The 27,819-nt window shown below is 41.7% G+C and overlaps 1 protein-coding gene across 3 annotated transcripts in view; it reads right to left on the bottom strand.

Annotated features, from left to right (window-relative positions):
* The window catches only part of klhl32 (kelch-like family member 32), a 30,656-nt gene extending 4,059 nt beyond the window's left edge, over positions 1-26,597 (bottom strand). Inside the window, exons 1-10 of one of the 3 annotated variants that reach the window (XM_075464871.1) lie at positions 26,437-26,597; positions 24,911-25,251; positions 21,048-21,228; positions 17,478-17,585; positions 13,770-13,868; positions 8,771-8,986; positions 5,597-6,323; positions 5,353-5,411; positions 2,541-2,733; positions 1,587-1,681 (exon numbers count right to left, since the gene is read on the bottom strand). In XM_075464871.1, coding sequence (XP_075320986.1) covers positions 1,587-1,681; positions 2,541-2,733; positions 5,353-5,411; positions 5,597-6,323; positions 8,771-8,986; positions 13,770-13,868; positions 17,478-17,585; positions 21,048-21,228; positions 24,911-24,933 — 1,701 coding nt within the window. In that variant the 5' untranslated portion in view covers positions 24,934-25,251; positions 26,437-26,597. The remainder of the gene's footprint in view (positions 1-1,586; positions 1,682-2,540; positions 2,734-5,352; positions 5,412-5,596; positions 6,324-8,770; positions 8,987-13,769; positions 13,869-17,477; positions 17,586-21,047; positions 21,229-24,910; positions 25,252-26,436) is intronic. The other 2 variants (XM_075464870.1, XM_075464872.1) reach the window with 2 other exon arrangements.
* Positions 26,598-27,819: the final 1,222 nt, after the last annotated feature.

Below are 27,819 nucleotides of genomic sequence, written 5' to 3'. Positions count from 1 at the left end.
AAGGCAAGGATGAAACGCACAACGATGACCTCCCTTTTAATGCCTTTTCATTTCATGACATTTCGGGCCAACACGGCCCATTCTCAGGGAGTTTAACATAGGGGTGTACTCACTTTTGCACCAGCATAATTTCACAAAAATGGACAAATATGTCATTTAAGTTATATTATTGACCTTTCTTTTCTGTTGTAAGCTGAACAGATGTTGTATTAAACTTACTCTATGCACGTTTTGGGAATAACTTGTGTGTGTATTAAAATATTGTTCAAAATGTTACTTTTCAACAGGGGTGTACTCATTTTCACTGTGCACTGTATGTTTCCCAGATTTTCCTTCTGACTTTGTCGATCCCCATATTTGCCTTTAGCACCACCATGGAGTTGACATGGATTGGAATTAAATATCTCAACAACTATTGGATAGTATGCCGTGTACTTAATCATGAGCCCTCTTGTTGGTCTTGTGGTAGAATTGAACCACTTTGGCGATTATGTCGTTTCATTAGTTTGTCATTTTGTTTGGTTTATGATCAAACGCTTGTGATTCCAGTATTACATGCTGGCATTGTGATTGTGAGTTGAAGTATGCCTTAGCAATGCCAGCAGACTTAAGTACAGTCTCTTAAAGGTTTTAGCATGACTTTTTCTTTGAAACTAAAGAACAAAACTGATCATTTCATACAAGAGAGCCATACACAACCATATTTCTAATTAAGTTGTGAGATTATGTCAAAAGTAAATGTCATTTTAAACTCTACTCTGGTTAACTGATGCCATACATATCATAAAAAGCACTAACGCAATAGATAAAAGTTTAAACTGGACTTACTGGGCTTGCTGGGTGGGTAATACAGTTAGAACTGAATTACAGGGGCATGTTTACCACTATGTCTTTTAAAAAAAATGAGGGGAGCAGTTTTCTATATTTCTTTTCTTTCTTATTTGATACAGAATGTCAGCTGCTCAACAGCATTTGGTATTTAAGAAGAGGAGGCCTCCCCTTGACTCCCTCCTCCACAACCACTGGCACCCTGAAACATGTGACCTCTCACATGTCAGTCGGGGAGGTTAAAAAAAAAAACTCAATGCCTTTCCAATGAGAGGCGTAACATCCTCGAGGACAAAGAAAATAAATCCAGTTGCCTCTGTAGAGAGCTGTTGTAATTTGTGAAGAAAGGGGTTTGGGATTGTCCTGCGGAAATAAGCACGGCCTTTCTTCAAAAAGACTTTTTGGATGGCGTCCTATGTTGCTTCAAAACTGCGTATGTTTTTCAGCTTTGATGCTTCCTTCTCTGACGTGTCACTAATGCACCCATATAACGTAACCGACGATGGCTTTTGAACTGTGCGCTGATTAGAGGCCAGATGTCCCTCTCTTCTTTAGCCCGGTGGACACAAATTTAGATTAATCAGATCACAGGACAGTTTTCCAATTCATCTCAGTCTGAAATGGCTTTGGACCCAGGGAGGGTGGCAGCACGACTGGATCTCTCTGTGGATGTGAGTTTCTGCATTTAATGAGCTAAAGATTATCAACAAAATAACTGAATTTGCATTACTTTGTGTGATTAATTGTAAAAAGGTCACCTGAATGCATGCCAGAGGTTCATTGGTCCAAATGGAGTATCCTCCAACCACGTAGATCCTGTCATCATGGACGGCCACGCCGGACTCGTTTTGACCTGGGGAGGGCAGAGTCAGCGCAATGTTTTACTGTGGCTAACTGAGGGAACTCTCACAATATGAGACTTCCATTAGGGCAGGAGTGTATTCAGAGCCGAAGACTCTTTCCTGACACTTTGTCTTCAAAGTGGATCCAAAGACAAAAAAATTAGGGAGCTCAAGTAGGTGAAGATGGAGGATTGAAGATGGGAAAGAAGAGGTCACGTGTATTGTAAAGCCTGAGAGCCAGTGTTGACCTTTACATGACAGTGTCTTCAGAGCCAGAGTACAGCATATCCACCGAGGAGACATGAAGTGTGTTTTAATTCTCCAACATCCTACCTTCATTGGTCTTTAGCAGTGGGTGCAGTCTTAGGACCTTCTTTACTGTTTGCTGATTCATTGAATAGTTTTAAAAAACTAAAAAAACACAACCTTGTCTGCCTACATAGCGTGCATCGGTCTGTCTAAAGGTGACTCATGCTAACACCTGTAAAGCTCCCTACACCACATGCAAATTAAAATAATTCTCGTTTTATGCTGTCTTACAAAGCATAACTTTGTGGGCCTAGTGCAATAACTTCATGGTGTTTTTTCATTATCATTAGTTTTACTGGGATTTTGTTATTTCTAAGCCGGATCTGAACTGTTTTGCCCCATTTCATCTCCTGTGAGTAGCTGTGAGTTGTATCGATGATCTAACTCAGCTCTCAGGAAGACAGCTGAGAAAGCAGCAGTGTCAATGTCACATTCAGTGTTGCTTTTACTGTTTCTGTTTGCAGGCAAATAACACGGTCATGGAGCTTGACAGGCTGTTTACTGTCAGATGAGTAATTCTGCATATACATGTCCCCACTGCGGTTTCCTCACTTTGCCCACCTGTGAGGAGGCTGAAGGAGCAGCGTGTCCACTGGTCCAGGTCCATGTTGTATGAGTCGATGTGACGAACCAGGATGCGGTCGTTGTTGTAATCTAGGTCGTTCCCACCTAGCACATAGAGCTGCCTCCTCACCGCCGCCATAACGTGGTACACTCGCCTCTGCAACATAGGACTGCGGGACAACCACTCATCCTGAAGAGGAGTGAAGGTGGTGGAAAGGCAGATGGATTTGAAGGGGGAAAAATGCGAGAAAATTGATAGATGTGGTGCAAAGAGGAAGGGAGAGTGAAACAGAGACGGGGAAGGAGGATGAATAAGGAGATTAATATTTAAGCATATCCATGCATGGGTAATTGATGTATGCTCAGTGTTAGATAAATAACTTGACACTGGAGCTCTGGTTTGTACTAATGACTTCCCTCCCTATTTCTAATCATATGTTTCAGCCACTCCATTTTACACCAAGGTTCCCTGCTCATCTCACTAAGTGTGTGGAAGCTTATTTCAAGTCAGTGTGAGTGTGTATGTGTGCCTACTTGATTGAGGCAGAGAATAAGAGAGAGAATATGTGTGTGTGTGTGTGTGTGTGTGTGTGTGTGTGTGTGTGTGCGTGTGTGTGTGTGTCTGCAGGGAGCTGACGGGTGGCCATCTGTTGAGGGTAGAGTGGGTGGGGGGTTGCTGTTGCTCTGGCAGGTGAATGCAGATTCATGGTGAATACAAATGAGACTCTCTCCCTCTTTCTTTCGCTCGCTTCTTCATTCCCCCGCTTTCACGCAGACGTGTACAAACACAAACCCAGATGGATATGCACCTTTCGCAGATACACACCGCATACTCCCATGCTATATACCGCCTCGCCGAGATCCAGACCTCTTAAACAGCTGCCTCGCAAACATGCACAAACAGAGAATGCGGTTTACCACAGTCTGAAACGATCAACAGTTTAACTTAAAAATCGTCTTACGATGCACTGAAAGAGCACAACTTCGATTGTATTTTGCTTTGTCGTTCTTTTCTTTGTGTGTTTGAATTTACAAATAGAAATAACAACAAATTGCATGTACAGTACTGCTGATGAAATAGCAGTAAACGTAGCTTTTTCGATTTACCACAATGCCATTGGCTGTCATTAACTTCCATATGGTGGGAAAATCAATTAGCAGACACTTGACACCTGCCTGTTGTGCAATCCATCAAAATTGAACATAAGGTCGGCATTCGTTTTACTGAATAAATACCTTTTAATGTTGCGCAGACGGTGTTTAAGAGTACTTTCTCAAAAACACAGCTAATATCATTATCAACAAATATGTCAGAGAAGGTTTTAGAATGTGAAACAACACTGGAAACTTTAAAAAATCCAACATGTCGGAAGCATTTCAAGATGCTCTCAATCGGACGCCTTAATAAGTCTTTCAGGATTCACGTGTCTTTAGGTTCTAAAGTGAATTAAAGCCACTGCTGATCTGTCTGGTGAGGGTCTGAGTTATCCCTCTGACATCAAAACATCTAAGTCTATTAATTGGTTTGTGGCCGGGCACTCGCAGTAGCCCCGCAACAAGATGAAAACACTGACATATTATGCCTTTATATGCAGGATTGTTACAGCGACTTATCCATTTTAGATACATGGAGACATCAGTTTGGAGTTCTATCTGACCGCCAATTTATGTACAGTTCACTCTCTAAGTGGATATCACATGAAAAAATTACCTTTTTTCTTGCTTGAGAGTGTATTTTTGGTTGTCAGAAGTGCCCTTTGACTCAAAAACTCAGATGTAAAACATCTCTTCCACTTCACTTCCACAGGCTTTCAAGGTCTGAAAATATGTCATTCAGTGAGCAGTTCAGATTTGAACCATAATGTAACGCAACAATACCAATTCAGAGTGGAATTATCCTGCCCCCCCATCTTTATCTCCACGCACAACTGCAAAGCATGCCACACTACCTGCACCTCTAAAATAGCAAGTTCGAAACTCTGCTGCACTTGCTTTTATTGCTTTGCGATGAACAGCAATTTCTCATCTGCAGTTACTTGACTTAAGAAAACAAATGAGCTAACGATCCTCTACCACTGCTTCCTCCAATGCTTTTAAGTCTAAGTGATCCAACTTTTTGTTGATGTGGATTTTCAACTTCTGACTAGCAAGTTGAAAATAATTAGTTTCCATTTGTTATTGAACGCAGCATCGATAGCAAAACGCCTGAACCCAACATTACAAAAACAATCTTGTAAAAATCTGTATAACTTTGCCCACACCAACAATTCTCAATGTTAACATCTTAAAAAGTAAACAAAATACAGAATAACAGCGAAACACAGGATTTATCAAACCCATTTGTGGCAGAGGAATTACTTTGTGGTTTTGATTAGTATTTTCTTTATCCATTTGGTGTGTTAGTGTTACTATTAGGTCTCAAGCTCGGTGCAGTAATGTTCTCTCATTTGGTAAAAAAATACCTCAAGAGTTATTGAGTGTAATGTTTGTCCAAATTGTTGTTTGCATGGTTGTTTAAAGCTGTATGATAGATGGTTTATCAGATCCATTTTTACAGAGCAAGAGCAAAGAAAGTGAACCAAAACAGGAAAACCGCAGCTTATAAAATCAAAAAAGTGTGTTTAGATGCAACAAAAGTCCCATAGAACTGAAATGCTGTGTAGAGTTTGATGATAATACTCTATGAGTTTACTAATCCCTGTCATTTAGTCATTTCATCATTACTTAACCACTGAAGGAACTCCTTCTTACTAAACAAAACAAAAGAACTCTGAGAATCATTTCAGAATCTCTGTATTATCATTTTTACCTGTTCTGGGTCGTAGACCATCAGCCGATTTTGGTACTGAGCAGTGTTGGTAACTCCACCTGCAACCAAGAGGCACAACATCTTGAACTTTTAAACACATTTCGGTACAATTATGCATGCAGCAATTTGTTTGACCAAAGTATGTCCATGCAAATACATGTCCAGATAGCAGTAGAACTAAGAAAAAAGTAATACACAATGGAAGAGCGAGTACTGGGATTCTTTCTTCCCCATTACTGCGTACCTGAGACCCAGAGCAGATTGTCAGCCACGCAGCCAGCATGGCAGGACAGCGAGCGGTCAAAGGGCTGGACAAACATCCATTTATTCCTCTTTGGACAGTACCGCTCCACAGAGGGCAGCACCTGCCTCAGTTCATTCCTGCCACCCACTGCATACATGTACTGACCCAAAGCTCCAAGGACAAAATGTTCTCTGCAGGCCTTCATGGGGGCAATCTCAGTCCACCGGTTTCCCCTCGGGTCATATCTACAGGCAGTCCTCACTGCACATGTCCTCCCAGTGGCATGCTCCATCTCACCGCCGACAACAAACAGGAAGTTCCCCATCACAGCCACACAGTGGTGGCTGCGCCCGGTGGGCATGGGGGCCAGCTCGCTCCAGTTTGACCCTCCTGCCACCCGTACATGCTCCTGTGCAGACGGGTTGAAGTACCGCAGCTCCCTGACTCTGCTCACCTCCCTCTTTCGGCCTCCGACTATGTAGAGGGTGAGGGACTGGAAGCGAGGCCTGGTGCGGGCCGACTGCCGGAGGGGCTGAGCGAAGGTGGAATGGTGGTAGTCCAGGGCTTCATCCACCAGAGCGGCAGCAGTAGGGCTGGACTGGACCACGGGATGGTTGTTGGCAAGATGGTGTAGGGTTGGGACATCCATCAGGCCGTAGCGGACATGCTGCAGAAGATCCTCTGTGTACTGGTAACGACAGTCATGTTCCAGCCACAGAACAACCAACTAAAAACAGAAAGACAGGACAACAGGAAAGACTGTATTCACTGTTAACTGATAATATGCTCCAAAGTTAGCATTCACTAACAGTTGTACAAATGCAGTATTAGCGGTTTTCATTACAACTTATTGTCAAAACACTGAGATACTAAGATATTCATCATTTTAGTATGTTTACTGTAAATGTGTCAACTGCAAATTCAGTTTTTAAAGTAAGATTTACAAACGGGCAAATCCTTGTTTTCAACTGGAGGACATTATTTCAAATGTATTGTGTGTCTCCTTCTTTTCTGTGTCATTAATGAAATGAGTTCAGCTCAATAGTATGTGGGTGGGGACTTGATTTCATTTTTTTTTTTTCATCTTAAACAAACATGTTATTTTCATGCAATCGTTCAAACGGGACGTGTGAGGAAAGAAGAATTTAGGAAAAGGCAAGACAAAGGGGTTAAAAATACATAGCAGGAGGGAATCAAATCAAATCAAACGAATGAAAGATCACAAAAAGAAGAGAAGAAAAATAAAGCGAGATGAGAGGAGAAAGAAATGACTGAGCGACCGCTAATGAGATTTTTTCTTTTCCAAGACACTGTTAGGCTATTATGGCAGGGCTAAGGCAAGCCAGCCCTGCAGCCATAGATGCCAACACACACACACAAGCATTTATTAGTCAGTAGCATTCAATATACAGACTGTAAATATCCACAGGCAGCATCCTTTGTCTAATGCAGCCCAACCGGGTAGCAGGGAAAGGATTTAATTGAACTTGAGAGCAGTGGAAGGTTATTTAGCTGCGACGAGGTGTGAATGTGGGCGAGATGACTGGAGATCACTGATACCATTATCAGGAAAACAAAGTGATTTTCAGGACAATCCGTGCAGAGCCTGAGAACTTATTACAGAGGAATAAAGACATGTTTGGAGAGAAATGAGCAAAAGCAACAATAATGACCAAGAATAAATTGGACTAAATTCACAATATCACATCTGAGGTGATAACATTAAATTTGATGTGCGATTATGCATAAATACTCAATGTGTGCATTTCTCTCCAAACAAAGCAGCCTTTCTTTTATTCACCCCCTTTAATCCGCTCTAAAGGTGTGAATATGCAACAAACTTGCAAGTAAGGCCCCTGTCTTTTGTGGCATCTCTGCCACTCTCCTGTCTCTTCCTCCTTTCCCTCTATCGCTCACCCCGCCTCTCTCCTCCTCATCGCTCTGAAGTGACAAAGTGTGAGCGTGTGTGCACTACGGCAGCTGACTGTGAAGGTCACGCTGCATCACACAACTTCCTCAGGGCACAGAATAAATCAACTCCTTCTCCTTCCTTTCCCAACGCACTGAAAGAGAAAGTGCCGGAGAGAGAGGGGGAGTGTGTGTGTGTGTGTGTGTGTGTGTGTGTGTGTGTGTGTGTGTGTGTGTGTGTGTGTGTGTGTGTGTGTGTGAAAAGGAGAGGGTGATGGAAGAAGATAGTGAGGGAGAGAGGTAAGGGGAGGGGGTGAAGCTACAGAAAGACAGCGAAGGATGGCAAGAATGAGGAAGAGGAAAAAAACAAAGGCAGAGAAAATGTGATTTCCAGAGCGTGAGAGACTCTAAGAAAACTGAGTGACGATGATTGACGGCCGAGCTGTATCGGTCCGGTATTGGTGCGCACCCCACCAGCCTCCCACCCCCATCCTTTCGGACGACAGCCCCCGCTTGCCGTTCGCTTCCGTCTGATGCCCAAATTAACCTTCTGAGCGAAGTGAAGGAGGCCCAAAGCAGCCTAATCAGAGGCTGATTATGGCAGCGGCGGCTGGCTAAAGGGTCAGGGTAATTGTGCCATCAGAGGCCTGATTGTTTTCAATCAGACGGGCGGCCGAGTGACAGCTGGGGGATTGGGGGCCCTGATGGAGCCGCGGTGGGCCTAATCAGAGAAGAGAGGGGGAGAAAGAAAGAGAGGGGAAGAGAACTGAGGGTTGGTGGGGGTGGTGCGGGGGCTGATTGGTGCAAATGAACAGTCAAAATGGCAAGTCCCCATCCTACACTGCCGCCTCACTCTACAATCGCAGCACTTCATCACACACACACGCATGCTGGAGACAGTCGATCGTACTCATGCACGCAAACTCAGAAGCAGCTCTTCCTATTGCATATCCTCATTAATATCAATATATGATGACATAGTCTGCATGCTTCTTCTGCATGTCTTGCATAACTGTGTTTATATATTTGTGATATATGCCGGTAAGTTTGGGTAAGAGAGCATTTATGATATTAATTTCCTGGAGACTGAACCTAAAGTAAACCATAACTCCTCTTTCTTTGTTTAACTCTTAACATCAGGTTCTACTTACTTGAACATCTCTACACCTTACAATTTAACAATTTACTTTGTGGGGGCATGTCCCCATAATGTGACTGTGTGAACTGGTTGAGTGACATCTGCCCTTTCCCCACACAGTAACACACCTTCCATATCTCCTCCTCTCTCAGCGAGGTGAGGCGGTCGCTCTTCAGCACCTCCCTGAGGAGGCGGTAGGGCAGCTGCAGGGCCTCGTCCGGTCGGCTCTGGCTCAGCTCGGACAGATGTTCCACCAGGAAGCCCACCACGGCCTCCTCCAAGGCAGGCAGGTGAAACAGGTCTGCCACGCGGTACAGCTCCAGATAGTTCACGCTGCTCAGTTCCTGCAGCAGGAATATATTACAGAAACACTATCATGAATGTATGTCTTCACCATCTTTTTCAAAGATGTCTCCGTCCTCATTTAACTGCCCTTTCAGTGCTTACAAACAATAAAAAAGTCATCCTTAAGTATTATCTTTTTGTCACCAAAAAGGTACTAATTTATGATTCCACTTTTGTTTTAGAGCATGCTACACGGGCAGTTTACATGTTTAAGAAATTCATCCTCAATACCAATACACCCACAAACCCACACACGTGGAAGCAGACAAAGGAAAATGAGGTAAGACTGCCATCTTCTGGTTGTCCTTCAGCATAGACAAACAGCCAACTACACACAAGAAAACTTATGCTAATGCATTATGACAAGATACATACGATATGTGTCTATCTGTCAGACAGGAAGCGTCATTTCTGTGCTTCATTATTCCAAGTCTAATGAGACATGAATGTGTTTACCAAGATGGCATCATTTTCAGCACATTTAACATTTAAGTTTATGTAAAAAAAGTTGAGAAACAACAAAGGCAATACTTCATAATGATGGTTATACACTGACAGACCAGTCCTTAAAACATTTAGAATCATATCCGCAACATTTCAGTTTAACTATGTTTAAGTAAAAGAAAAAAGAAGTTTTGTCTTATTTCACCAGTTAAAATTTACAACACGTGAAGAAAAAAGTGTTGAAAATCAAAATGATGATTACACAAATAGCAGATAAACACACCAACATGTGCAGAATTCCTGTGTATAAAAACTGCACATGTTGGTGTGTTTATCACTGCTATTTGTGTAAACATCATCAGTTTGTGAGGTGATAAATGGAAGCCTAAAAGAACTTAAAAAGCAAGTTCTGATAAAGAAATCTGTTTCAGTGTTTGAACTTGTCTCTTCTTTGATATTTAGACATGAAAATAATTGAGCATTTGCTGAAATAAAAAAAAATGTTTTGAGGGAAGGATCCTTATTTGGCAGAGATTTCAACAACTCAAAGACATCTGAAATGTGACCTTTTCAACATGATGCTTTTTGTAAGATGTTAGTGGCCAAAAAGGTGTTTTTAACGCCTTCTGTGTCATTCGTGTACCAAAGTTGTCAAGGAAAGTGTGGTGGAGCAGAACGTGCAATAACTTTAGCTGAGATGTGGAATGGATATATACAGTCATGTGAAAAAGAAAGCACAACCGTTCAGTTCCAAGGTTTACTTATGAGGACATAATAAAGATCCATCTACTCCCGGCCGGGTAATTAGGAGCCGGGTGATGCTAATTAAATGCACTTGATTACCTGATCATCAGCAAGTGTGACCACCTCTATGAAAGGCAGAAGTTTTTGGCAGTTTACTGGAGCATTCAGGCGTGACTGAACACAATGCCAAGGAGGAAATACATCAGCAATGATCTGAGAGAAACAATTGTTGCTTCCCATCAAGCTGGGAAGGATTATAAAGCCATTTCCAAACAATTTGGAGTCCATCATTCCATCATTGAACTGCAGTTGTGTACCTTAAAGGGGAACTCTGGGGCATTTGAAGCGCGTTTCCATTGCTAGAGGTTGTCAAATACTGATAGTAGGACACAGAGAGGTGCAAATCTGTGCTCCCTGTGTGGAGATCGCGCTGTTCGCACAGCGTGTCATGCGAGGCTAATACGTGGTGGCTAAGGGGCAACTGCTAACCCTTCCACGTAAAACAACAACTTGCACACAGCAGAAACGTCACACCACTTTATAAACCATCCGACAATAAAGTCACAAGCCTTACCATCAAAACCATATGCATGGTTCTCACATTACTGGCATGGGGACGTTACAAAACAACTTTATAAACAGCATGTCACTCACCGGCTGGTTGTAGGCTCGCGCATGTGAAAGCCCAAAAGAGTCGATGGACGATAATCCCATATACAAAGGAATTATATTCTCTAGAAAAACTGCGTTCAAGTATTTAAAACATTACAACAATATTACTGGGCATGTATTGTTGTAATGTTTTAAATACTTGAACGCAGTTTTTCTAGAGAATATAATTGTTTTGTATATGGGATTATCGTCCATCGACTCTTTTGGGCTTTCACATGCGCGAGCCTACAACCAGCCGGTGAGTTACATGCTGTTTATAAAGTTGTTTTGTAACGTCCCCATGCCAGTAATGTGAGAACCATGCATTTGGTTTTGATGGTAAGGCTTGTGACTTTATTGTCGGATGGTTTATAAAGTGGTGTGACGTTTCTGCTGTGTGCAAGTTGTTGTTTTATGTGGAAGGGTTAGCAGTTGCCCCTTAGCCACCACGTATTAGCCTCGCATGACACGCTGTGCGAACAGCGCGATCTCCACACAGGGAGCGCAGATTTGCATCTCTCTGTGTCCTACTATCAGTATTTGACAACCTCTAGCAATGGAAACGCGCTTCAAATGCCCCGGAGTTCCCCTTTAAGGGAACTGTGAATAAACAAATGCCTGCAAACCTCGATGAAATTAAGCAACATACCAAATTCCTCCCCAATGATGTCATACAGAGAATTATTACTTATCAGACATTAAGCTGTTTCTCCATTGTATAAAGTTACAAGTGAGAAAGATCAGTGGGCAATGATGGGTTCACTATCTTTACTATCACCAAGACAACCACTCTGCCGTCTGAGCAACAGGAATCCCATGTGTGTTTTTGGTTTTACAAACACTCTTTCTGCATAAATATTGCACGATACAATATGTCATGTGTTAATCTAAGGTTGCATTTCCATAAATTTAAGAACTGGTAAGGACCAGATTATTAGTGAATTTAGTTTTCATTGTGTGCTCATATATAAAACTTTGAAACTGAAAAAGGAAACCCTTTCTTTCATACATGACTGTACAAAGTAGCAATACATAGAAATACTAAACTAAAGAAAAAGTTAAAAAAAACCCAACAACAATAATTTTATCTGCATTTTGTAGCTCATAGCAAGGTTTGCTCCGGTAACGTATCCAAGCAATGAGGTTTTACAACCACCAGATGGCACATTAGAGATATCTTGTAAAGACAGGAAAGACAAAATGCAGCATAGATGGGATTTGTGGACACCAATACCATGAGAAGACTAACTAATTAATGTAAATAGGTACAGACTATGTACTATAAATGCATTATATTGAATAGCTGTAAAAGTGCTGCAAAATGCCTGAATTTCACACAGTTTGATGAAATAATAGTTACTGTATGTTGTAAAACTTTATAAAATACCTTAGACTATTTCTGTTCTGCAGTAACTGCAACATAATTTGTTTGACCTGCAGCTGTGCTTGGCCTTGTACCCAGAGGACAGTAGACTGACTTTGCTTCTGTTCGAACACGTGCACCTCGGTCTTGTGATAAAATGCATGAAGCACCCAGGAGCGTGGCCTAGTTCTGAGAAGAACAGAACTCAGGCACCGTAGGGTAGATGACAAGTATAAAGGCTGCTGAAGTGTCCACGAGGAACACATTGAATGTTCTTCTGTCCTCAAAATCACTCTGACCTTTAAGTTCCCTGTGGAGGAGGACTCACATGAAACATTGCTACAGTGGACTGACAAATTACAGCACTCTTTTTATAACTTACAGCAAACCCTGAGCTCATGTTTGCTCATCTTTAATATCTAGGAGATCAACTTTTGATACTTTTTGACGACAGATGAAAAGTTTGATCAATGTCTTACTTCTTCAAATTGTGCAAGTTAAACTACATGTCGAAGGCAGTTAGCTTAGCTCAGCATAACAATCTTAAACAGAGGCTAACCTGACTCTGTCGAAAGATGCCACAACTAAAAAAAAAAACACTTGTCACATCCAAATTTGGTTTATCTATGAGAACAATAAGCAGTAAGGATAGCGCACATTTTCTACACTTTGGTTCACGGTATTGATTAAACAAATTGGTCAATTAGCTTTGAACATGTCCAGACTGAGCAAGGCTAGCTGTACCACCTAGTCCAGTGGTTGGTGGTAATCATTGCACCTTCATCCCTCATAACAGCACAATTTCACTATTGGTTATTATTTATTCTCTGGTTTTATACAGAAATTAGAAAGGGAATATCACATGTAATGCTCAATTGCACATCATTATATCAGTGACTGTGTTTGTTAATGGGATTGTCCCACATGAGTCTAGATATTTTAACTATAAACATTCTATCCCAAGCACATTTAGCTCAGTGGGTGCTCAAAAAACCTTACAGTCTAAGGTTGAACTTAACTCTGCTTATAGTAAGAAAACAGTTTAGTTATTAACAAACTTTTAATAGTATATAGAGAGATAGATAGATATATGAAATACAATTTGCAATTATCTCTATTTGAAATTATGGTACATAATAACAACTGGACACTATGGGGCACATCATATCATACTAACTACGAAATCCACAGTTAATTTATATTGTTTCCATGTCCAGCTATGAAGGCAAAAATAAAAATTGGCACAGCATTCTGAAGGATATTTATTGATCTCTACTTTCAAATGACGAATTGGACACTAACACAATAGAGGTGATTGTATTATTAAAGTAATTGAACTTCAAGTCAAGTGGCTCATTTGTACTTCGTATATTTCCCAACAGACAGGGCAAAAGCAATTGAGTGGAGCACACCTCTTAAAATTCAATGGTCACACGTGGTTTCCACTGGCCTGTCAGGAACCCTGCAGTGTCAGTCCGTTATTTCTTGGTACAGTAAATAACATTTTATTTTGATTATGAATCACCACAAAGACAGAAAAAAATGTTTGCGTGCATGTGTGTGTCTGAGTGTGTGTGTACCTGGATGAGGTAGCGTGAACAGAGGTTGAGGAGTTCCAGCAACTGTAGGTGGCTGCCTGCAGACAAGACGTCTTGAATCACAGCTGGCTCGAGTAGAATCTGGGCACAGCAGATAATAAAAGTAATTTAGTTCAGAATTTTAGTTTTACTGTAGCTGAGATGTAGCTCGCTACCAGGCGTGCTTTTTTTCTCACAAATTTGCATCTGTATTTACCACTATTCATCACATACAATGGGATAAACTACAATTCATAAAAACTTTACACTGAGAATGTCCATTTCTCCTCAAAAAGTCTCAAACTCTTTGAAAGCAGAGCACAGCACTTAATCGCAGAGATCAATATTCACAGATGTCTGGAAAAACATTCATGCATTAAAGAGTTACATAATAAGCATATACTGGATAACATAGACTTAATTAAACCTAATACTAGGCAGTATACAGTGTATGAATTCTTTATTTATTTGCTATTTACTACTTTAATTGAGAATGCCAACAATATCTAAGATCATGTTTAATTTCAACAGAAAATGAACAAGATTGACTTATCACTTTTAATGATTCTCTATTATCCTCCTAAGTTGACATCCACATATCAATGCAATTTGTAGCACTTATTCTGCCATAATGCTTCATGTTTAGTTGAATGAACAGCAGCTGAAATCATCTGATGAACGGCTCCCTCTTTCTCCACCATGTCATCCACCCATATGCAACATGAAATTTTGTAACACAGCCAATTTATCCTCCTGTGCTCGCAGGAGTAGAGCAGGGTGGTGTTGGAGTGCTGTGTGGAAGGTCAGCTATTCTAAGCACATAGACTGAACCACAAGAAATTGAACCTTCCAGAAAAATGTATGTTATGGATTAAACATGTTCCGTCTCACACAGCGGACTTACCTAATCCAAATACATTTTTTTAGGGTAGGAACAGACCTTTGATAATCCATTCAGCAGTGCTGCCCTACATAGCCACATTACCGTGACAGCATTAGAAGTGAAACTCAGAAAAATGACTTCATCGTTTGTCTCCATTGCCTCTCAAAACTGCTGATACGGCAGACGGCTGAACATGATTTAGCAGCACTCATGGGTATCATGTTTTTTTTTCTTTTAAATCCTGTTCATTATTTATTAATTCTAAGACAGATAAAATAGGTCTAATACAGATGTACCACTTCCTTCCAGTACATTATCTACTTATCATAAGCGATGTGAAAAACAGCATACTGAGCATTTGGGCTGATTACATGCTTTGCTTCTTACAGAGTAAATAAACACACTCTTCCACCATTTAAGGATCCAAGCAAATGGTTTATCTGAATTAAGCCGTTTGTTTACAATTTGTTTGAAATGACGACAAATTTTCCATGGACTACAAAGCCAAAAAGAAAAGAAAAAAACCCAATTCCAGACAGCTGTTCTGATAAGATTGTTGTTTTTTTTCCCTTCTCCACATCTGCACATTTCCATTTATCCCAGAGTGGTTCTCCGCCAGGCCTGGGCAGCTGCCCAGTTAACCACAAGCACCATCTACGAGCTTTGAAACCTACCCTGAAGTATTCAGACAGGGGGCAAAAATAAGAGGTTATTTACTCAAGCTACTTGTTCCATATAACCTGAGGCTGAGAAAGAACACAAGTGCTCTAATCTCCAATCGCAATAGATATTCTCCTGATTTAAGAAAACTTGACTATAAACTGAGATAAGTGGAATATTAAAACAACAAACCCTATATTTTCTTTGACTCAATCAGCATCCTGTCAGGAAGCAGCAGCAATGATGGCAAGCTGGAATAATGACTGTAATAACTGTAAGTGAATGCTCTTCATATCCTGCTCTCTCCTCCACTCCAGAGGCCCACTACTGTTAGAGTACTTCAACCTCACACAGCAGAAGTCAGTTTTATAACATCATGCCTGGTTCAGTGTGGGAGTTACCACCCTAACCAACATTTATTGAGCTTGCTTCGTGTGAGTTTTTACCTGCAGGAGATATAAGCAGCATAGCAGGCTATATCTATTCTGCCTTAGTATCTGGTCCATGTAAGCTAACTGCAGTTCATACTACAATTCAGAAAACTATGGATGTTCAAACTTGACTGAAATATCCATTGTGGCACTGGCATGCTGTAAAGATTTCAGTGAAATTGCATAATAAATACAAGTCTGAGAGTATAATGTGACGGCATGTCTACTCAGTCACCCTGCTGGGCTATGACATGTGGCCAAAGGATTTTTATTGGGTCATTATTTACAGTGTGGAGATAAGCATATTGCCCTCATCTCATCCACTATCATCTCCTCTAGGCAGACAGGAGCAGAGCCAACCAAAGCAGCTCGGCTTGAAAGCCTGCTGCTGACCTACTTACACTCCCTAACCATTTCACCCTTTGCTCATTTCCAATGTGGAAATTAAATTATGAGTAATTACAACGTTCCTGGTCTTTCAGTATACAAAATGAGCTGCTATGCTGCTTGGTGGTGCTACTATCACTGGAACCAAATAGGTCATGTGAGCTTTTTAGAAATGATCACACATATACAGCCGTCTTTGTTGATGGGGTGAAAGGGCAACATCGTCTCACATTACTATTTTGCAGATTCAGCACAAGAACATGGTGCTTTACTCTTTGTTAAGTATACATTTAAGTGTGTATTTTTGTCTTGGAAAAGTGTTCAGCCATTTTACCATACTGGCACAGAAATAACCATCCATCCATTCATTTTCTATAACCGCTTAATCCAATGAATTATTGGTTTAAGAGATTTGCAAGTCATTGCATTGTGTTTTTATTTTACACAGCATCCCAGCCTTTTTTGGTGGGTTGTATATAAAACGGACAAACTTACTCAACTATAGTTTGCTTAGAATGCTGTTAACTGAAAATTAGTTAGTTATGGTACACAGAGAAGAATGTTTTATGGCAGAAAAGGAGGATTGTTTAGTTTGTTTCGTGGTTAGACCTTTAGTCACATTTTGCTAACGCTAGCTTGGCCATTTTAGTTTTCTTAGCTATGCCAATATTCAGGCCTTTTTAAAAGCCTGAAACATGTGCTTGTTTGGTAGTATAGATACTAGGGAGAGTGATTTAATGACTGGCAAGCCAAGGAACAAACTATCAGGGGCTGATAGAAGCTGAGCCCTGAGGTTTTTGTTCGCACTGCTCAGTTGAACATTTAGCAAGAGGTTGCCTGAATGATAAAACTGTAAACCTGCTTGCAATATTACTGTATACTAACACTCCGCTTTGAATGGAGAACGTTATTTTTCTTTCGTAATACATGGCAGACTTGCATGTGGTAATGTGTCATTACTCTGAAATACAAGGAGAAGTAATTTGTTAGTGGAACAGGGAGGCTGGACATACGAAATCAGGCAATATTATATCTTAGCGATACATAATAACCACCAAAGTATCTACTCTTTCCGTAGAAGAATGACTATTAGGTTAAACCTTAAGAATCTGAAAGATCAGAACTGCTGACTGCTTTTAGGTCAAAACATCATTTAACATTAGCACTGGGCATTCACCCATATTTTATTACATTTACCCTATGCGCTAATAAATAATAATACAACGATGTCCTAATAATAGTGTGAGAAGTACTATGATGTATTTTTGTGAAATATTCTGTAAAAAAAGATTTACATCCCTGAATTCATTTCTCGTTTGTGTCTGTTTGCCTATGACAGCTTATACTCACCTGTCCAGTGTAGGCAAAATCTAAAGCGTGCTTCAGTCCAACGCTGGTCACTCCTTGCAGAGTCACCTCATCTGCCTCACTCTCCACCATACACAGGCTGAACATGGCCTGATAACACATAACCAAAACTCTGAGGTCAGCTGGGAGAACAATACATCACAAATATGTCATTAGGCATTTTCCGTCCTTATAAAATAAAATAAATAAAACTGCATTGGAGAATGTACAGTAACCAATCGCACTGTTTAAATCAACAGAGTTTTGCTGATCCAATCTTTCAGTGTTGACTCTGTCGATCCATCCTATATTGGAGGCTAATGTGGAGACCGAGAGGTCATATACAGACCATGAAATGTATTTTGTGAAAAGGAAAAGAAAAAAAAAAACATTTAAGATCCTTTCTTTATTGATTTAGATGTCTAGGCCTGGTTTGCTTGCGTTTGTCAGTGAGATCTATCGGTCTTTTTCTCATCCTGACTCACACACACAGTCACATGAGTGCAGGCTGCGCTCCGTGTGAAATCAAAGTGGCAGACACGGGCTTTGCAGTCTGCCGCTGCTGTGTGTGAGTCCAGCTTGCTGCTCACTAATCAAAGCGATTGATTGGTGTCACACCATGAGGAGATGACAGAGCCATTGATCTGTGCCAACCAGCAGAGAGCATCAATGTGGAGGGGAAGAAAGAGGAATGAGGTTATGAAGTCTTTAAGTCTGTGGGGTTTTTTTGTTTTTTGTTTTTTTCTCGATTGCAATGAGACAAACAACCATAAATTGCTTGTGATGAGTAATTCCAGCAACTGTGGATATTTATTTAACCCACAGTTCCATTGCCTCAGGATAGTGACCCTGCTAACCTGCAATTGTTAAGTATCTTTTGAATCACAGCAGCAGTGTGCAACAGAATCACACCACTCCATCTTAACTGAGAGATTAGTCAGTGAGAGATTAGTCTTCAAAGGCCCCCTGGCTGGCGCATTATCATAACATCTCGTCTTGTCACAAAAATTGCTTTAACTCCTTCCAAAGCTCATCCTGTTTTCCCCTGATTCATACCTCCCATGAACTTTAACCAGACTCCGACCTCCAGCTAAGGCAAAGGGCTCTTTTGTATTGCGAGTCTGATGTGTGTGACCGGGTGGCCTCAAGACCACGTTTAGTTTTAACCAATGCCTGTTCAGCTCTCCTCACAGCGCCCGCCTTGTTGATTCACCATCATGCTAATTAAAAATCTCCCAGTCCACTGAGCACAGGAGGATCCCTGGCTTAATCTGCGGTGTGATGGTGGCTGAGTTGTGGTCAGTGTGCAAATGAGTGTAAAACAGATAATTGGATAGAGACACAGGCACAATGTAAAAGGTAGAGTGCACGTAAAAGAGATATAGAACTCAGACAATGTTTGTCTGAGCTGTTCACATCATAGAGTCCTCTGACCTTGGAAGAGGAAGTAAAGGAGTGCTGGTGGTGACGGATGGCTCCAGGGATTTGGAAAATAGATCTGGTGTAAAGAATCATTGAGCCACAGAGCCATGCTCGCTGTTGGCCTTTTACTCGCAAAGTTGCAGCTCTGCAGTCAGCCTGACCTGCTGGCATAATGCATTTGTGATAATAGTAGAAAGGACACGTGACTTCCTCACTCACACAATGACATAATATCCTCTTTAAATATCCTCTTTTGGATACGCTTGCACTTTCAGAGATACTAGCTCCAAGGAAAAGTAGCCTACTACGTTTGTGTGTCGTCACTCAAGAGTGTTGCATTAGTTTGTTCAAGTTCGCTGTTCTTCAAACACATCTGAACTGATTTAAGCAGAAACACATTGAATCCATCTGATCCTACAATGTTGCACTTGCTCAACCACCAAACCATTTCTTCAACTTAAAGAAAATCTACGTTGGCACAACACTTTTTTTTGTCCTTGTAAATACCTGGAGGGACCATTTATACTTTTTTTTTTTAACTCAGGAGTTCATTTGAATACTTGACACTGAGGACTGATGAGCTTTAAATATTATGGTCTGATATAAGCACTATAGTCCGTCTCAAAATAGATTGTCATGTAGAAGTTCGGATGAGGTTGTGTGCAGTGCAAGCTGAGAAATATTTGAGACAATAATAGGTTTTGATATGAGTTCTGTCCTGACTGCAGGGCTAGTAGACAATATAATCCAAAAAAGCGCAGAGCGATTTGATCAGTGTGGGCGCGCTCGCTGAAGGTGGAGAGTGATGCTGCTGTGACTGACTGGGCCGCATATCCCCAGGCTGTCCGGACATCTGAACAATGCGGTGGCGCTGGAAGAAGCAGATGACACATTCAGGACAAGTCCCAGGTAGACCTGGTCACGTATTCTGTGAACATCACTCATGTCCGCTGGACTAGATAATGTGTTATAATCACTGCTATATCTGCAGGTGTTAGGAAAAGAGCCAGAGCAGAGAGAAAACACAGTTGCCATTCCCTACGTAAGGCACTCTCGTCTTGTCTGCAAATGAACTAAATTAAACTCGGCAGTGGAGTCAGATGACTAAAAGAAGATAATGTTGTTAGGCCACTACAGAGGAACAGGGGAGTGGAGAGAGTTTTTTCTTGCTTACTGTAGCAGGCTGATCTAATAATCTGTGTGCTGGAACAACAGTGCTGTTTGGATTTGTTGGAAGTTAAGTGCGGCATTTATTACCTGATCTGAGGAACTGAAGAAAAACAGAAGGAAAGAGAAAGAACAAAAGGAGGAGAGGAGTATGACCTCACAGCTCTCTGGAGAGAGATGCAAAAATAACCTGCACACACTCACTAACACATGGGAGCAATAATCCCTGGGCAACTTGGACATATTTAATCTCCCTCTCATTTTCAAGAGGGATTAATATCTACCTTCTAATCTGCCTAAAGTCCCTAAATCAAATCTCATCAGTGCACTTCTCCCTGTGCGGCAGCAAATCTTCTGTCAGCATATCTGACGGCGCCAGTCGACATAAGCCCCTCTGTGGCCTAACCAGAGTCAGACAGAAGCATCGGCAGGAGCAGCCAATGCTAAGGCTCTGTTCAGGTGGGTGGAACGTGTGGAGGATGATCTGGTGTAGCGGTGCGACTCTCAGTTCGTCATATTTTGTTCCATTTGTGCACACAACTTTTATTCTATTTTTATTTGTCACAGACATTTTATTCTGTTGGTAGAAAAAAAAATAGCTCAACTGTCATTCAAGAGGTCTCCTTGAGGCTTGGCAGGTGTGTTGCTGGGACCTGAGTAAATGTGCCGTCTCGTCACAAACAGTCCGATGACGGGTGCTCTCATTTTGGCATCTGCCGTTCTGTTCGCCGCTAAGGGAGTTTCAGGCGGAACTTATGTGACCCACGTTGGTCTGTCACAGATGATGTTACAGCTTAGATATCTGCTGCTCTTAATCTTGATTTGTGGTGATGATGTCTAATGGTGCCACTCAGGCTGAGGCCACGGACTGTGACATCTGCTCGTGCTGATCCCTACGTGCTAACATTTATACAATTTTAGATCCCTGTGAACCCATGAAATGATTTGTTTGGAAGATGATAATCAGCTTGAAAATGTACTAACCCTGAAGTAATCGCTGCACGCTGCCAGGACGGCTTTGTGGGCATGGAACTTCTGCTCACCGGCAACCAGGGTGACGTCACACAGTTGGCCATCCTTCCTCTGCTGGTTAAGGGCAGAGAGAACTGAATCCTGGTGGGACTTTGAGTGACAGAGTCTCTGTCCTGTCAGCATCTCCTTACTGCTGCACACACACACAAACACACATAAAACACACGTTGACAACATGTTGTCAAACCGGATTTTACTGGCTTTATTAGACAGGAGAGAGTTGTCATATTCATGACAGGGATCATTTAAAAAAAACAGCTACGGTTAATGTCCTCCTCCGCAATTTTCATCCTCTCTATTAATGTATGACTTCTACTACTGCCAATATACATTCATTAATGGAACAAATTCCAATTAGAGCTATGGGGGATAAATCAAAATATATTGAAGTCTTTTTTTCTAAGTTCACAATTGCAATAAATATAGAAATGACCTCTTCTAAAATTCTTCTATCTTTTTGACGGTCCAACAGTGCTTTTTGCCACAATATTTGGGGTTTTATTCTGCAACTGCAATACATTTTAGATATTCTCCCAGTGACTTTGATGGTGCCCATGTACACAACCAAGTCTGATATTTTTGCTCATCTTTAATCTAAATGTCTTCATTATAATGATGAACAGTGATGAAACCTGTGATTTGAAAAAAAAAAAAAAAATCATTGGCCAGAATATGAATGCTTTTAGGTTTATCAGTTTGCATATAGTCATTTCAGGACTTTACAAGTGCCATCAGCAGGTCGGAAGTTTAGCTTCTCAGAGATTTCACTTAACAGTCACCATAAGGCTTTCCTCTGAGTCATTTTTTTATTTGAGTGAAAAATCTCGATCATGTTGTTTGCAAAAATAAATTTGGTGCACACATTCATTGTTCCATTGGCGTATAGGGGCCATACAGAATAAGCTCCCCGTTGAGCTGCGTCTTATTTCTGACCTGGGCCTCTTCAAATCTAGGCTAAAAACCTACTTATTTAGGATTGCTTTTAATACCCAGTAGTATGATGACACTTTTGTCTTATTTTATCTTATTCGATTTTGTTGTATTTTATTGCTTTCACTGTTCTTTTATTGCTTTTATTTGTTTTTACTTATTCTTCTCTTTATTTATTACCTGTTGTAAAGCACTTTGGTACATCGTAATGATTGTTTGTAAAGTGCTGTATAAATAAAATACATTTATTTTACATTTACATACAGAAGGTCTGTGACTGCACAAATCCGCTTCCACAACTGTTGGCTCTGTAGCATATCACAAATCACCAAGAAACTTAACAGGAGCTGTTAAGAATGCACTTTCACATCCAACTGCAGTGAGTGCAACAAGTGTGCAGAGATGACTCCTGGCAGCAGGCTTGCGTGGCAGAGTTTCACAAATGCAATGGACAGAGGTTGACTCAGACAAAGTCTTCTGGACAGACAAGTCAAAATTCAATTTCTTTGGTCCAACCCATTATCTTCAAATATATTGCCAAGTAAAGGAAAGCGTGATTCCTCCGTTCATTTCCCCTCCATGAATCGCTGGGACAGAGCGGCCATGGTTTGGGGGTGTTTGATGCAGGTGCATTTGGAGAATTTTACAAAATCCAAGGCATACTCAGCCAGCATGAATATTAATCTGGTTTGCAGTGTCCTGCTAAACCTTCAGAAACTTGTCTGGATAGAACGCAGCCTTGTCACACAGGAAGGCAATGACCCCTCTGAGATCACTGGTTGTGCAAAAACGAAGTAGACAAGAGAGAGAAGGACATGCTATCAGTCGTGTTATGATCCCCTTAGACACCTTGGATCTCGACCCCCATAGAATTTGCCTGAGATAAGCTTGAGAGAAGGGTTTGCAAACCGTGCAGCCGAAAAAATGCACAACTGCTCAAAGAATATACTGTATTCCAACTGCACCAGGGAAGCACTTTTTCAAGCTGTCTTAATGAAGTCACTGCCCAGATGGTCAGAGTTTGCAGAGATGTGATCGAAGATCGACTGTCTCTGACAATGGACTTTGCACTGACCTGCAATGTGTTCTGTAGAATCTGCATTTTTGCATGTATGTATATATTATGACACAACATGAAAACGTTTGATAATGTATACAGGATTCCCTTTAAAGTCCAGCTCCATATGGCTATGCAAACAATGAAAAGATCTATCTGACCAGAACGATCCAAAGAATACGTCAGGAAGACGCCCACCCAGGACGAGCTGACGATGGAGTACCTCAGGCAGAAGAAAAAAGAAGCTTGTGAGAAGTGAGAGGAAGTATCGTGGAAGACCAAGTCCATTCACAGGCTGTGTGTCCAGCAGATGGAGGAAGTGAGATAAAGTAATGTCTGGCAGTGGTGGAAAAAGACTGGCCTGGAGGATGTGCTCTGGGCTCTGGTCACGGCAGCAGAAGAGCAGGCCCCTAAGCTCATTAGATTGTCCAGCAAACAGTAGCAGGGTGCAAGATGTAAACCGGAACAGCACACACTGAAAGGAATAACCATTCAGATGGAAGAGTGTACACAAATAACCCTTAATAGTTATGGTGAGCTTTATTTTGTGTGTGTGTGTGTGTGTGTGTCACCATCAGCTGAAAATTGAATTTGTCCCTTGATTTAATTTATATATACTTATCAAAGCTGCCGCAGCTTCTCATCTTCCCGTTTAATTCCCATGTAATTAACAACTGATGGCTTGCTATGACGTGTTGCATTTTGCATCACTCAAACGTTTTATCTGGTTAATAGCACAATGTCAGAGTGTCAGTGGTAGCATTTAATTTGCTTCACAGTATGTACGAGTGCTATTAGTTCAGTTGAGTCTAATATTTTTTTTGAGAGCAGCCTTTTAGAAAACTGCAGACGTAGTCGGAATAGTATATTCCACGTTCACATTTAGGTTGTTGTTCTGGCAGTCAGTGAATGTTAGCACCCTTTTTTAGTGGAAACAAGTTAATTCTAGTCATTTTGTACGACAGTGATGGCCTGTGCAGGGTGTCACAGATTGGCAGATCTGTCCCGACTCTTGCTTGATGGCAGCTGGGATAAGCTTCAGCCCCCGAATTTGGATAAAGCAGGTACAGGAAATGGATGGATGGATGGATGTTATACAAGAGGTAGAACTAAAGAAAACCTAATTCAACGTCCATTTTTTCTCCTTCTGTGTTTGAAATAACATCAGAAATGACATTTTCCATTTTCCAACCCTTTGTCAGACCCTTTCCACGTAGCCGTCTCTCCAAATCTGTCTACGGCCACTTTCAGTCTCGGCTAATACTCTAAATGCTGCCGCCTGCCTGCTCTGTCACCTTCATGGTGATGTGTAGGGCGAAAGATGACTCAGGCTGTTTGTGTGGAAGTCAGACTGCCAAAATGAGAGCCAGCAGGGAGAAAGAGACATGTGAAGGGAAAGTAGAAGATTTAAGGGAGAGAGAATTAAACATTCAAATGAAACGCTCAAATCTCATCATTTTTTTTGGAGGCCAATGAACCATTATCTAAGAATCAAAGTCCATGTTTGTTATTTACAAATGTCTGAAGTATATTCAGTATTGGGTTTGAGGTTGAAAGCCACATACAGGTTGAATTGTAAGCTGAGAAACCCTGTAACCATGTCTACATTAGATAACTAGAAGATAACATGGACTTCCTGTTTAGTGAAAAGAGAGCCTAAAACCCGAAACACAAACAACATATCAATTTCTCTATGGATCTTCCCACAGTTTAAACAAAGAATCGTGATCTCAGCCCTGCGAGCTTCCGTGTTTCCCTGTCAATATATGTTGCAGCAGTCAGCAGAGGCATGGATGTAGAGTATGTGTACCTTGACTGGACCACCTACCTGAGACTGGGTTCAGAAGGCATTCCCCTTCACAAAGGAAGCGATGGCAGAGGCAGAGGCGGGGTGTGGTGTGGCTCCCTAGGACTGTAGTTTCCTGTCTGGGTGCATACATCAGCCTGATAGGACAGAACAGCACGTCAGCTTTACTCAGTCTATCCACTCAACCCCGCCGCACTTTGACAACCTCCTGTGCGACGTGTGAAGATGAGGCGTGAGGGTACCACATGTCACGCCCAATGCTGGCTTCTCCCTTCTCTCAGCTATGCTGCTGTTGACTTTGGCAAGTCTTACAGCTGTTCCTGGGAGTCCTTTAAATGCGGGGAAACACCAACAGCCACTTGCTGAGAAAGGAACAGTTCAGAGAAAGGAATAAACAAGCGCAGCACTTCTAAGAACAATCTGGGAGTCCAAATTACTCCATGTCCTTTTCGTGTAGCTACAACCTTGACATAATGTGCAACACCACTGAATCTGATATGCCACAAATACTAGCCGGCAGCACAAAGGAGACGCTCTCAGAAATCCAAGCTGCTCGGGATACTCTGGTGAAAGAAAAGCGCTTGCTGTATATATAATAAGTCAGCCCGGGTCCTCTCATATGCCGGTTCTCTGTAGAAGGAAACCTGTGTATTCATGAAGTTGAGCTTAAGTGTAGGTAGGGCTGCTTGTTCAACTGGCTGCACTGCAGTGTAGTCCCCATTGAGATCTCGTGATTGACCTGTTTGTGAATGACCTTCAGATACATGGCTGCAGGCAGCAGCTACTGACCGAGGTGGGGAAATGGGGAGCCCACACTGCTCAGTTCAAACCAACACATACCACACACGTCTTACTTATGTGATAATGAGAAGATATGCATGGAAATAATTCCACACATTTGGCAACCTATACGAGTCATTGCTCCCTTTGTTTCCATAGACGTCCTTAATGTAGTTTAGATTAGAAGTTTTGGTGGTAGATTTAATATCAGCAGCAAATCATGTGCCACATATGCTTTATTTCTTTGGTTTTTTTTTAATAACTATTCACGACCGAGATTTGAACCCCAGGAAAGATTGAATATTCCCAGAAGGTGGGTGTATTTAGAATTCGATAATCACAACAAGTAGGCCATGGTGAAACGCTCTAATCTCCTGAATGAAAACAACCACAGCATAATGTCGTAGTTTAGATTGTAGGTAGGATTTACACATGAACGGCAGGCAGGCAGGTGAGCAATCGAACTGGATGAGATGGGGGGGGGAGGTTTGGGTTGCCAGATAACCAGACACCATTAGTGCATTAACTGTCACTTTCAAAAAGCTCCCAGCTGTCAAAAGGTCGCCTAGCAACAGGCCAGCGCCTCGGTGCACAAAACTACCGGGAATGAAAGGAGAGCAGCCTCCTCCGCGCGAGCAGAGCAGCCCTGTTGCATCCACAGCAGAGCGCAAACATTCAATTCACACCACACCAAGACGCCCTGCGGCTTTGCAGGAATTGACCGTATTCAGCAGTCGTTAAACTGAATGTGCCGGAGGCTTACGTACCTCACATGAATGTGTTATGAATCAGCCCCCGTCCCCTGTTGCGGCGCCAGCGTTACAAACGTCTAATGTCGGAGGTTCGTCCCGTTTACATCCACAGAGAGACAAAAAATGCAGCGGCGACGAGATACGCTCACTTGTCACCGGTACTTTATTGGTTGTACTGTACAGTAGCGCCTAAATCATTACATTATAACCCCGCCTCTCCACGGTGGTCGGTCACATTAAGATGGACATAATCGGGAAAGAGCGCCTCCAAGTGGATAATTGAGACATTGCAAACTGCATGCTTACCTGTGCCTTAAAGGGATAGTTCGCCTCTTTTGACATGAAGCTGTATGACATCCCATATTAGCAATATCATTTATGAACATTGACATACCCCCCGCTGCGTCCTGTGAGCCGAGTTCCAGGCGACTTTTGGTGTCCACAAAGGTAGTCCGGCTAGTTGGCTGGGGCTAGAAAAATAAAGCCTCTTGCTTCTCAAAACAATATGCGTTCAAAAGAGTAATACATTTGCATCACAAAATCGTTCTAGATGAAAAAGTCAGACCTCACGTCGCTTGGCGCTATTTTTGCCTCCCTTGATATCAATGCGTCCAATGTAAACTGTGCAGACCGAAGTGCAGACGGAGCAGTCCCCGCTTCCGAGCAGTAAACACCGTAACAGGTGCGGCTATCGCTAGGTGGCTGAGCGCATTGATATCAAGGGAGGCAAAAATAGCGCCAAGCGATGCGAGGTCTGACTTTTTCATGCAAAACGATTTTGTGATGCAAATGTATTACTCTTTTGAACGCATATTGTTTTGAGAAGCAAGACGCTTTATTTGTTTAGCCCCAGCCAACTAGCCGGACTACCTTTGTTAGCGCCAAAACGAGGCTGGAACTCGGCTCACAGGACGCAGCAGGGGGTAAGTCAATGTTCATAAATGATATTGCTAATATGGGATGTCATACAGCTTCATGTCAAAAGAGGCGAACTATCCCTTTAAGAAGCCAACACACATTTGGGATACAATGTCCCATAAAAACAAACCATGAATGTAATTTAGAAAAAGCACGCCACAAAACCGAGATACAAAGATTCCAACAGACTGTAAAACCTGTCCAGTTGATTACCTACATGATGAAAAATACACGTTTTCTGATCTTTTTTTATGTTTGGATATCCAAGCGAAGTATGACTGAATGATGATCTGAGTGTAGTATGATAAACATCTAATGGTGTATTTTAGAAGTTTTTTCTCCACTAGTCTGAAAGAGGAAATGTTAAGCAAGCTGAGTGACCCAAAATGTGTTTGATTCGATGACACTGATTTCGTTTTTTATGTGTCACCTAGAACAATATGGACATTTCCAACTGTTCCTGAAGGCAGCTTTGATTCG

This window comes from Odontesthes bonariensis, chromosome 5 (genome assembly GCF_027942865.1).
Source record: "Odontesthes bonariensis isolate fOdoBon6 chromosome 5, fOdoBon6.hap1, whole genome shotgun sequence".
In the NCBI taxonomy this organism is placed as follows: domain Eukaryota; kingdom Metazoa; phylum Chordata; class Actinopteri; order Atheriniformes; family Atherinopsidae; genus Odontesthes; species Odontesthes bonariensis.
This window is presented reverse-complemented; position numbering and strand designations above follow the sequence as displayed.